At 37.8% G+C, this 13,659-nt stretch overlaps 1 protein-coding gene across 2 annotated transcripts in view; it reads right to left on the reverse strand.

Annotated features, from left to right (window-relative positions):
• LOC140210846 (ERC protein 2) overlaps nucleotides 1–13,659 on the reverse strand; it is an 880,422-nt gene that overhangs the window by 325,691 nt on the left and 541,072 nt on the right. For both annotated transcript variants that reach the window (XM_072280109.1, XM_072280108.1), the window contains one exon: nucleotides 7,575–7,735. In XM_072280109.1, coding sequence (XP_072136210.1) covers nucleotides 7,575–7,735 — 161 coding nt within the window. The remainder of the gene's footprint in view (nucleotides 1–7,574; nucleotides 7,736–13,659) is intronic.

Raw genomic sequence — 13,659 nt, forward strand, 5'->3', positions numbered from 1 at the left:
AGGATGGGATAAATCTAAGACTACTGAAATCTGTTCAAACTAATTTCTTAAGTATATTAAAAATGGAACAAAATAGTATCTTTCTTAGAACCTTCCATATCGGGTTAAAAATTTCAGCTTTCTTAAAATAGAAGAACTTTCATTTCCCACAACAGTATTAGTCTAAACAATTTATTTACAAACAGGAATTTATTTTCCTTCATTTTGTATAAACAATAGATTCAAGCTCTATTCTTTTAGTGGGTATAAATCTAAAACTCTACAACATCTGACAAAGCTAATGCCATTTCACAGATAATCTTAATATTATTACATAGTTTAATTGAAGATACTTTGGTTTGAATTATTGCAATAATTCTGTTCCCATTTTGAAATCATCAAAAAAAAATCACACTCGTATACTTTGGAAACGTCTTCCAAACATAATAAACAATGTTAGAATGTCATAGCAACTACACTTCTTTTCAAACTTGATTCAAGTTTTTACTGCCAAATAAATGACTGCTATCCTTAGATACATTCTTATTCACAAGAATTTTACTGCTTTCTGCCCATTTGCTAGATCCTTTCACATAAGAATTGCCTCACCTTGCTCCAATATATTTTATCCACACTGTGAAACAAAGCCTTTATTTGGGTTTCCTCTAATCTTTACAATGTTTGCAAGCGTGTGTGAAAAGAACTGGTCAAGGCCTGTTGTCTTACAGGTCTGCTAAGGTGCAAACACTGTCATAGGAGACTTTCTACCAAGTAGGTGGTTTTTTTAAGAACGCCTGCTACAATTCAAATAACTTCCTGTGGAAGTCACAGTTGTATCAACATCCTGCTGTTTTGTGTGTTGTGAAGTATTTAACTGTGGATATGACTTTGTGCTCTCAGCATGAATTCTTGAAAGTAACTACTTGATGGCAATTCCCTTTTTGGGATGGTGTTTGAGATCCAGATGAACGAGGAAAAAGTAATACAAGTAACTGTTAAATAAGATTCAGAAAAATGCAGCAATGCAGTTTTCTTGATGAGATTAGTTCCATGATCATTCATCATTAAATCTTTAAGTAGACTGCACATTATAACTTTGCAGGCTATAAACAGATTTCAGTAATTCCTCATGTTTGGAAGTACTATTTCAATGATATATGAACACAGAAAGCATCTCAAAAATGTGTCTGTAAACATTCCTTGTCAATGCAACTAACATTTGAATTCTTCCGTTTTTTTGTACAAAACTATAATCCAAATATTACCTAAAGTAATAAACAATACTTTAAAGTAACTACCTGTGTAGCTTTAAAATTCTTCTGAAGATGCCATTTACAACTTAGTTGCTTTGCATAACAGACCTCCAATGTCTGCACTAATACTTCTATTGGGTTTTCTAAAAGTGCTGAACACAGACAATCCATACATCATTTGTCCGTATTCATCTGGCTAATGGACACTCACCTTAAATAATTCACTAATCACACAGGCAAACCTTGTGTTATACTCACTTAGGTAACAGAAATTTATCCTCACAGAATTCACAAATCACAGCCCAAAAATGAGATATGAAGTGAAGTAAATTCTCATAGAACTTGTGAAATAACATTATATAGATAAATCTAAAATTATTCTTATCATGTGTTTCTTGACACATTCATATATGAAACAGCTTTTATATTGTGGAAAATTGTAACGTGGATGGTAACATTGGTGCAGCCTGCATTACAGCTGAGTAGCTACATCATTAAAAATACTCAAAATTTCAAATTAGTTTTATTCTTAGTATTACCTTAGAAAGAATTTATCATTCATATTGCTGCTGTTACAGGTAAGAGGTAGGAAAATATATTTGAAGAAAGCCATCTATTAAGTACACCACCTGCTGGGTCAAGTTAGGACTAACATTCACCATGTATATCAATTTGTGTGCAGGGCAGTGCAAAACATTTGCATCTGTGGGTTGTCAAGGCACAGTAAATTAACATTTATTGAACGGGATTAGAATGTGAACTGGGAATAGCACAGGATGGAAGAGAGTTTCAAGTATCCTAGTTGTGCCAAAGTCAAACACTCCGAGTAGTTTTGAACTCTAATTTAGATCGCAAAGTACAACTCATCATTCTAAAAGCACTGACGAACACATCCGGTTCCCAGTATGATGCTGTAACTCCCAATTCAGCCAGCAATTCATACGTGGACACAAAAACATAAATGAAAACTTATTTGCACAAGGACAAGTACATATTCCGGTCTGGATCATTACAGTCATAGCTAATGTAAGCACTTTAAAATGCAAAAGTAATCGGTCTGCAGATGGCCTTATAAATGAACTGGCGAAAAAAAAGATGAGATTTTCTATACCACAAAATAGCCTAATTACAAATATTTCTTTTTACAGACTGCATTCATAGCTTTTGATAGTTTACAGGAAAGTACAGAGATGTTTTGCGAACATACAATGACTTAGAACTGGGTGAGTGTAACGTTCCCTGATCGTCAGACATGATAATAATAGAGTACACCAGAGGTAGTGAGCACAAATGAACAGTTGATTGGGAAGATAGCATTCTCTAAGAATGTAATGTTACTCTAATGAAGTCCTAGGTGTCTATCCACGGCCTCCTCTACTGTAAAGATGAAGCCACACTCAGGTTGGAGGAACAACACCTTATATTTCGTCTGGGTAGCCTCCAACCTGATGGCATGAACATCGACTTCTCTAACTTACGCTAAGGCCCCACCTCCCCCTCGTACCCCATCTGTTATTTATTTTTATGCACACGTTCTTTCTCTCACTCTCCTTTTTCTCCCTCTGTCCCTCTGAATATACCTCTTGCCCATCCTCTGGGTACCCCCCCCTTGTCTTTCTTCCCGGACCTCCTGTCCCATGATCCTCTCATATCCCCTTTTGCCTATCACCTGTCCAGCTCTTGGCTCTATCCCTCCCCCTCCTGTCTTCTCCTATCAGTTTGGATCTCCCCCTCCCCCTCCAACTTTCAAATCCCTTACTCACTCTTCCTTCAGTTAGTCCTGACGAAGGGTCTCGGCCTGAAACGTCGACTGCACCTCTTCCTACAGATGCTGCCTGGCCTGCTGCGTTCACCAGCAACTTTGATGTGTGTTGCTTGGATTTCCAGCATCTGCAGAATTCCTGTTGTTTCCTAGGTGTAAAAGTGTATTGGAAGGAATCTGTTTCTGAGTCCCCTTTTGCCTTTTCAAAATACATCATTAAGGCCCTACCTGAATTGTGAGATGAAGCTCCAAAACTCTTAAGTTGCAAACAAAGACAAAATTGTGACATTGTATTTAACTTTGTTAATTGTCTTTTTCTGCAAGCAGAACCACACTCTTCCAGTAAGATGGCAGTCCACTCAGTCGCAGCGGCCTCTCTGGGTCCAAACAATGGTGTAAATTGTTCATCCTTTACATCTGCTTTATGATCGCAAAACACTGCTGGATGTTAAGAACATCAGGTACTGCAGATTTACCCCACTAGCAAGTTGCTTGACAGCAGTGGAGTTGGACTTGTTGCGTACCATGATGCCTGCTACAGCTACCCAAGGAGGAAGGCGTCAGAGGTGGTGTGTGGTCCAACAAATGGTGCAAATTATTGTCTTGGACATTTTTCTTGTGATCACTAGGCCCTGTTTGTACATTGATAAAGTAGAATACTGCTCATCCTGTTCAGTCCTTCATTGGCAGGACCGACAGTGGGGCAGCCGCATGGACTTGGTTGTTGCACGGGCCGTGGAGTCACCTATTGCAGTTGCTTAGGGGAGGAGATGCCTAAGGTGGTGTGGTGCAGCTGAGTTGGGGGCCTGACCCCTCCTATTGATGCTGCTCTCCAGTGTTCGCTCAGTGGAAGCCAAGTTCAATTGTGTTCATCTGCAGCTTCACTAGCGCGTGATGAGGAACTGCTGTGTACTTGTTCTTGCAGGAACGTGGCTCCAGGACAACATCCCATGCACCATCAATCTATAGGCCATGACACTCAGGGACTTGAGTTATATATTATTTTATGACTGTATGTTTTATTGCTCTCGTAATTATGTGTGCTATATGTGTCTTGAGTTATGTGTGACTGTTGGCACTGTGTTTTGCACCCTGGCCCCAGAGGAATGTTGTTTCATTTGGCCTTATTCATGTGTATGATTGAATGACAATTAAACTTGAACTTGAACTCTAAATGCCATTTAAACCACGTCAGTGTAATGCTTTACCATAAAAACTGTCAGTGTTTTTTTCCCCCTCAAAACATGTCACTTCAGTCACTGCTCTGATCCAGGGACATTATTGTCTCGATCTACGTGTTCTGGTGCAAAAAGGAACAAGACTGTTAATGTGAGATTGAGTGAGCAGGCTGCAGACCCTGAGAGTTGCTGACTGGATGGCCAAGGACCCTGGCAGCAAGAACAGACAGGATCAATCAGCTTATTGGTAGAACTGCAATATCTCACACAGGCAGGGCCCTATGAATTATATTTAAAATGCATGATTTCAATGTCTACCAGAGAGCTTAATCATTTTTTTCCAATGAGGTAATAACTGGAGAATAAAAGTATTGATTTAACACCAGCTAAGTTAAACAAATGAGTGCTGTTAATTAGACATTTCTAGCACATTGATTTCTTTCACACCTTTATTAACAAGACTAACTTAAATTGTCTTCTTCTGTTACTTTTGGATCAACAGGGAATTTATTCTCAATCACTCATTCCAACTCGGAATATATTGAAACCAAATTGGGTGTTAAGCCAGATTTTTAAAAATACTCAGACAGTCTATCAACTTTCTGCATACTTTATTAGCTTGCTGCAGAGTCTTTTCAATAATAAGGAAGTCTGGCTACTTCCACCTGTGCTCGCAAAGGAATAAATAAAATTAAAAATTGCTGACTGGGGAGAGAAATTGTGTGCATACATCTGTGACCAATAGTGCAATATAATTTTACCATAAGTATATATTTTACGTTTGCATACTAATTTGCCAAAGCAACCTGGTTACTTTTTACATTATTAGACTTTCACAGCTATAAAAGACTCATAATTCATTAATAGCTGAAACCAATATAAGGAAGTTTAATTTATATCGATTTTTACAGCTAACTTGGAATTCGTGACAATGTTAATCTGTTATGCATGTATTACTAACAAATTCTGCAAATCATAAGACCTCAGTAATGAAATTTGTGAAAATTCCATTGACAATTAGTTACAGTTGATCAACTTTAAGAAGCTTGAAACCTTGTTCTACACTCCACAGTGCCCAGACTCTAAGCAGCACGGGGGAATTAGCAAGCACATGATTCTCACCTTGATAACCAAATGATTTAAGATACATCCAGTACAATGACCATCAAAAATCATATGATTCCACTTGACTAAAAGACTGGTTGGTTGACAACACTGGTTGCCAACCAAGTTTCATTCAGCCATTGACTGTCCACGCTGGGTTACCAGAGGAATACTACAACTCAATTTGACCAAGATACAGGCGATCCCCAAGAAACACAAGCTGAAAAAAATTATGCTTGTATAATTACTTTTTAATCACATAACATACACAAGACTGAATTTTATTCTGCACCTCAAATTCTCAGATAGTGGTTTGTGAATCCTGTAAGGACAAAATTCCATTACCCAAATGTGAGGGCCATAATGTGGTAGTGGTGGTGGTGGGGGGGGAGGGTGAGGGGGGGATGGTGCCTGTAAATAGCTTTTGCTTTTGGTTACATTTGCTTTGCTATTGTAACCAAGTCAGTATGACTACCTCTAATATAAGACCAAGGCAGTTTACTTCACAAACAATTCAGTTACAATATGTTACAACTCCACCATCAAGCTAGCGATTACAAGTACTAAGCTGCACTAAATCAAACAACAATCAACTTATTCATTGCCTATATTTGATGCACTCTCTTCATGGCTGTTTTTGCCACAATTCCATGAACAGTAATTGCATCTTTTGCAGTGCTTTAAATAGTCACTAATCTGCAGTTTGAATCATTTTAACCAATGCACCAAAAACAACTAATAGAAAATTACAATTTGCACTCATAGCACCTTCAGCAACTAATGTCCTAAGGTACTTAAAAGGAATCTCTTGAACAAAATTTTTCACTGAACTAAATAAGGAAACTGTATACAAAAGCTTGTCAAATGGGTAGGTTTAAAAGATAGTTTTAAAAAGATATGTTTATGACCCAGGAGCTTAAACAATGCCAGTGATGGGATGTTTGTAAAGCCCAGTCAAACAGGGAGTTGTAGCACTGGTGGAAAGTGCAGAGACAGCAACAGACAAGGCCATGAAGGATTTTAAAACAACGATGAGAATATTAAAACTAAGTCATTGTTGTATCAAGAGCCAAAGTAAATTGGTGAGCACCGCATTGATGGGTGAACAGGATGTGTGTCTTGATTAGATGAGACTTATGGTGGGTAGAATGTTGGCCAAGTACAGAAGCAGTAGAGGCGTAGATGAAAAAAATACAATGATTTCAAGGCTTTCCAATGCTTAGGTCTGCCTAACCAGGATTTGGTCACATTAACATCAGAAGCAGTGATCTGTGCAGAATACTGGGAGTAGAACATAAAGAAAGATTGGACACGGGACTAAGTAAAACCATACAAAGGATAGGTAACATGAAACATAATCAACAGGAGGGTCGAGTGAAATGGTAGTGAGATGTGGTAGTGGTATGTCATTTGTGTATGTGAAGAAGAGGAAATGTGCATTTAACTGCTATCTCTTAGGAGCAATTAACAGATGCAAAAAAGGACCAAAGGCAAGTATCTGGATTGCCAAATATTAAGGAAAGGGGAGGAGCAGTAAAACCGCCACACAGTTGATCATCCAATTGTTGCATGATATAAAATGGAGCAACCTACCCAGTAAGATGAAGGAGCTGGAAAGACAGAGGAGGATCCTGATTAGAGGCTTCAAACAACGTGGAGTGGAAAATGCTAGAATGATCAACTTGAAACAAATGGCTTACTGCTGTGTGTCCCTCTTTTGTAATCCTGCAACAGCCTGAGATTTAGGAGATAACAGCACATGTAAGGATTTGCAGAGAAAAGGAAGGTCCAAGATTGGTGGGAGTGGGGTGTGTTAGGCGTTTGGAATGGGATTAGTTTGCAAGGATAAAGAAGTCAACAGATTTTTTTTAAAAAAGAGAGGGGTGACGATGCCAGATTTAAAGAGGAGGAAACAGTTTATAGCACCAATTAAATTGGGGGTTGGGAAGAAAGCTTGTGGAAGTCAGCAGTCTGTTGGGAAGTGAATCTCATGTATACAATATCAAGGGAGCTTGATGCAAATATCATGCATAACGTAATGTTCAAAAGGGAATAAAGATAGGAGAGAAATTAGAAAAAAGATGCAAGTGTAAAACAAAGAAAAGTGTCAAGGCCAGCTGAACAGACTCATAGGTTAAAACTTTCAGTGAGTTCCTAGTGGTATTACTATTAGTTGTTATCAGCAAAATAATATTTCTTCATGCTTAGTAACAATTTCTCAGTTTCACACTTAAAATTGTAAAACGTTTTTCACGCAAGATCTATAAAATATTGTAATAATTTCCAGCAAGTACTTACTTCATCTCTAGCACTTCTTCCAGCTGCTTTCTCCGCTCTATTCTCAGATTGGCAAGGTGTGCCTCCCGCTCGGCCAGAGACTGCTGAGTTGAGGTCAGCCTGACCTTAGTGGAATCTAGTTCCTGCTTGGTCTTCTCCAAAGTTGCCATTAGCTCTTCTAACTGTTAAGCAGAAGCACAGTAAGCCATCAAATAATCTTTCAAATCACACACCAAAATCAGTTTTCTCATCAACATCAAAAGCATTAATGCCTTGACGCTTGTTGATCTGAATGTTTTGACAGTATTTAATAACAATGGAGCTTGTCTCAACTTCTGTGTGAGAAAGGGAAGCTTTTACTTTTTAAAAAGGGTCTCTTCATTCTACTTAAAATTTTCTGCATTTCAATTTTAGTTAGCAAGAGGATAACAAAAACATCTAGAGTGCTATGATGATGATTTAGGAAAGATACAATAGCAGCAGGCATTGGTGTACCTTCTTCCTGTTCCTTGTTACTGACTGTTGGTCGGAAGATAAACCATTCTATAAGGAGTATTACATGAATTCACATGTATTGGTATACCTGTGCACAGTTTATAGTATCCTTTCAGGCTCAAAGTACCATTGTTTGGAGTAAAAAGGCCAAGCTGACCCTTTTATTTATATAATACAGTGGATTACAGCTAATTGGGCCACTGGTTAATAGAGGCAGCTGCTTATTTGGGACAACTGCTAAAGAACAAAAGCTAATCGAGAAAATAGCCAGGATTCCCTTTGATTATTTCAGACACCATGCTGCTTAATTGGGACAGGAAACGGTTGCCGAACAGTTTCTTACTAATATCAGTTGTGTGGCCATTAAACAGTTCACCATACTTAGACTGAACAGTTTTTAAATGGCGTCAGTTGCATTTGTTTGTGTTCAAAAAGCAGTGTTTTTGTCACTGATAGTTGGTAAGAAATAAGCAGTAAGACATCTTGGAATTGGTTTGCTCACCGTGGTTTCAAGCTGAAATTCAGGCTCAGAGATGCCAGAAATGGCAGGGAGTGAAAATGAAATGATTTCGTTACTTCAACAAGTTAGGAGCTACGAAGAATTTGAAGGTATCAATAATCATCTTGAGTGTTACAATGAAAATGAAAATTTGGAAGATGCAATTGTCAAAAGCATTCTAAGAAGGACCTCCTTTATATGTGCTGATTTTGTTCATTTACAATCAATCAAAAGAACAAGACAGTGTACACTGGATGAAGTCCTCCATTGATAACTAATACAGAGTTTTAAGCTACTGTTTTAAAACAATTTCTGAGCAACATTATCACTAGTGGTAACCCCTCAAAAATAAATAAATTCTTAATGCAATATCTATATGGATCTTCAGAGTAAAGAAATTTGAAATGATAATTACTATGCAGGATATTTTGCTGAATCAATCTGATTTCAATTTGCTTCTAGTATGCACTATCTACATTTTATATACAGTATGTACCTATTTTCTATTCATTGGAATTAGGACTACGCAAGCTTACACAATAAAACAGTGTTGCTGAACTTGTGAAAAATCTATATTAATCAGCAAATTAATGGAGAATATTTTATCCTCCAACATAAAAAAAACACATCTGATAAGACATAGAGGAAGCAGTTTTAGTTTCTTAAGAAGTTGCATAATGTCTGGTTGAATGGCTAGCCCAACAGTGTCAAGGAAAACAGGAGTCTGGGTACGATTGCGTTTTATGTACCTTTTTACATCATATTAACTCAGCTATCAATTGGATAGGAGAGAGATTCCCCTGATCTCTGGAAAGCCTATGCTTTGATCATAACAGCGGTTAACAGGCTGTCTGGAATATGTAGAGCCACCTGGTTGTTATCAAGGATGGGTGATCTCAGATGGGATACTTAAACTCTGTGAAAAATGCCTTGATTTTATTCTTTAATTAGATCTTAGTATTCTTCTTAAAATAAACAGATGAAACTTGTTAATTGTTGAAATCACAATATAACCAATAAATAGAAAAGTGAAATCTATAAATCAGCTTGGTTCAATAAATCTACTGTTTTCTATAAATTTTTTTTGCATTGTATTTAAATCATGCAAACCTAGCTGTAGCCAGTGAGAAATAAAACCACAATTATAAATCACTATGTTAAGAGCAATATGCAGATTTCATCCAAACCCTTAATGCATGAAAGCACAAAATACTGCTAAGCCAACAGACAAAAATTCCTCGTGTTTGCGAGAGAAAAATGATAATTCTTGAGATGTGTTTCCTGTTGTATTTTGTGTTTGTTGGTCTTAAATAGGATACTAACCACATTGTTCCATGACAAGAAGAGGAAAAAATCACATTATTTTTCACTTGTTAATCAGAGAATCAGCTGCTTGGAAAACACATCTTTCTGCATATTTAGTGCAAAAATAGTATTCGGGTCAACTAAGGAGCTGGTGCTGGACCCGAGGAGAGCTAAGGTACCGGTGACCCCTGTTTCCACCCGGGGGTCAGTGTGGACATGGTGGAGGATTACAAATACCTGGGGATATGAATTGACAATAAAGTGGACTGGTCAAAGAACACTGAGGCTGTCTACAAGAAGGGTCAGAGCCGTCTCTATTTCCTGAGGAGACTGAGGTCCTTTAACATCTGCCGGACAATACTGAGGATGTTCTACGAGTCTGTGGTGGCCAGTGCTATCATGTTTGCTGTTGTGTGCTGGGGCAGTAGGTTAAGGGTGGCCAACACCAACAGAATCGACAAGCTCATTCAAAAGGCCAGTGATATTGTGGGGATGGAACTGGACTCTCTCACGGTGGTGTCTGAAAAGAGGATGATGTCTAAGTTGCATGCCATCTTGGTCAATGTCTCCCATCCACTACATAATGCACTGGGTGGGCACAGGAGTACATTCAGCCAGAGACTCATTCCACAGAGATGCAGCACTGAGCGTCATAGGAAGTCATTCCTGCCTATGGCCATCAAACTTTACAACTCCTCCCTTGGAGGGTCAGACACCCTGAGCCAATAGGCTGGTCCTGGACTTATTTCATAATTTACTGGCATAATTTACATATTACTATTTAACTATTTATGGTTCTATTACTATTTATTATTTATGGAGCAACTGTAACGAAAACCAGTTTCCCCCGGGATTAATAAAGTATGACTATGACTATGAACTAAGATTGTGCATTTAGTCAACCTGCGTGTCAGCTCAATGATTGGGTTCTCAAAAGATTTACTAATCAAAATGTTTTATGCAGAATACGATTGCTGTATTCCCACCATAATTCCCTTTTTAGAAAATCTTTGCTTTCTATACACAGGTAAGGTGTAGTGGAGGGTGTGGTGGGGATATGCAGTTCCAAAATGTAAGAATGAATTTCTTCCACTTTGTGTTCCCAACAAGTGTTTTGCAATACAAAACCAAATATGCTTTTTAACAAATTAACCCACTTACAGCATCTTTTGTGATGTAATATTGAGCAGAATTTATTACCCAAGTTTTTATTTGGAGTTTTTTTTTAGGTAGAAGGGCTCTTAAGATTCAACTGCCATCTATAAAGGATATAAGCAGTTAAGACTTTGAGGCCACGTCTACACTACGCCGGATAATTTTGAAAATGCCGGTTTCGAGTAAAAACGACAGGCGTACACACTAAGCATTTTTCAAAATATCTCTGTCCACACTAACACGGATATTTGGCTGAATCTCCTCTACTGGGCACGTGCAGGACACACAGAAAACAAGCGAAGAGGAAATGGTATACTGTCAGTGCGTGTTTGTCCAGTTACAGAGTAGAAAAATTTAAAAGGAATTGCTCTTGGCTCTTGTGCAGGAGGATTTAAAACTAAAAAAAAACAAATACTGAAGTGTATGGAGGCAACCGACAGGGAGTTCACGGACAGTATGACGCGGCTGACGACGAACATTGAAAAACTGACTAACTCTGTTGCATTAATAAAGCACCTTGTTAATTGTATAAAACTACATCAGTATTTCCATACAATGTTACATTAGGCTGTTACACATCTATTGTCAGAGAAGCACTTGCATAAATAGGTAAACCACCTTCATACAAGCAAGGACAGAAAACAGGGCAAAGTGAGTATACTTATTTATTCAGTAAGCTATGGGTCAAATTATTTTGTGAGTACATTTCTAACTCTTCTGGCTTCAGTCTCGTTGCCGTCTGTTCTGAAATTGTTGGGTTCTGTGAAGTGCAGATTCAAATATCACTGTGATGATTGTACGCTCTGGTATCAATTGTTTGGCGACAATAAAGTAGTAATAATAATAATAAGAAGAAGAAGAAGAAGAAGAAAACAAAGAAATGCCGGGCTGCCGCCATCTGTTCCGGCATGTCATGACAGCGGTTTTAAAAAGCTCCAGTTACCCCGTACACACTGCAATGGATATTAGGCGTTTTCAGATTTATTCACTCTGGAGACAATTTCTGAAAATCTCCATTTTCGGGGGATGAAATCGCCGTTTCAGTGTGGACAGAGAGTCAAAACGAAGAGAAAAAACTTCGTTTTCAAAATTATCTGGCGTAGTGTGGACGTAGCCTGAATGTGAAATTCCTGGAAGTTGTACAGTAAAGAAGAAACCCCATTAGCATTTTATGTGGAATGTTTAACAATACTAATATTCCAACACATGCATAGTCTGATGGAAGTGGTGAAGTGGTGATAGTATAACAATCAGAGAAGTAGGTCTGGAAACAAACTTTTCAAAAATATGTAGAGGGCAAATGTTTGATTATACCAAATACGCAAATGCTAAATGCTCTGCCACTAGGTGGAGCTGGCGAAGGGAAGACATTTTATGTCACCTCGAGTGGAATGTCAGCCGTAGCTTGCAGATTTAGAGCAGGGAAAGAAGAGTTGAACAAAATGTTAGATAAAAATAAAATCAAGCTCTCTCCATTAAGTTTAAATCAAAATATATTTAAACATTATGCAAAAATATTCGGGGCAAGAGAGAATAAACCACACCAAGGACATTCTCTTGGAAATGGCAAATTTTCATACTTATGACTGAACACAGCATCAGAAGCATCCCAAGTCAGATACAGTAAAGCAAAAAAGGCCGAAATTTAAAAAAAAATCAAAACCTCAATATAAACTGCATGTTAACATTTCTATTCCTATTTCTATTGCGGAATCAGACTCAAGCAATGCTGAGGAATGACAGCAGATTTGTGCTCTGGAGGTACTTCTACTGGCAAGTGCATTCAGTTCAATGAAACCAAAAGAACAAAATAAATTACTTTAAATAACTCAACCTTAAAAGTCTGATAAATTAACAACAAAATACACATATATTTTAAGCAGGGTTTTGAACGTTTCAATTATGCAATAGGAAACCCAGGTTCTTTGTGTGTACTTTTATTTTTCTACTGCACTACCAGTGCAAGAATTTACAAGCTTTTATTGCAAGTTTGCTGATTATAAACACCCATTTGCATGGCATTTTTAACCCTGGCAATAAAAGAGATTATCTGAAGCTGTTCTGTGATGCACATCTGTTTATATAAGACTGTGACTGGAATGATCAACTCAGTCCCCACTATATAGAGTTTCCTGGATAAGATCACATAGTAACAAATTCTTCAGATTTTATTCTGACATGGACTTTAATATTGTATGGAAATACTTCATGAGAATTATTAATAAAGTAGACAAATGGCTATTTGCATATGATAACTTGGCTCCATCCTGCCTCTTTGCTTATCAGTTGAGAGTAGCAACAGACTTCCATTTCTTTTCCTGAAAATTTTAGTTTATGTATGAGGCTATCAGAATTGTAAAATTGTCAAATGAAGATATATTTTTGTTGTATAAGTGGAGTCAGTATCAGACGTGTGTGAAGCGACTAAGTTGAACATCCTTCTTTAAAACAAAGGAATGTGAGTATGTGAGTGCCCGAGTGAGGAGCTGGACTGTGCATCATGCAATTAACAGTATTGTCAATCTGATAACTCTGTACAATGTCAGCAACACTAAGTGCAGACCTAAGTAAGGGATGCACCAGTGCTGAGCTGCAGAAAATCTTTCAAATTGAATGCCATTGACAGTTTTAAGCTCTTCTGTGAGAGATCCA

The sequence above is a fragment of the Mobula birostris genome, chromosome 16 (genome assembly GCF_030028105.1).
Source record: "Mobula birostris isolate sMobBir1 chromosome 16, sMobBir1.hap1, whole genome shotgun sequence".
NCBI lineage: Eukaryota > Metazoa > Chordata > Chondrichthyes > Myliobatiformes > Myliobatidae > Mobula > Mobula birostris.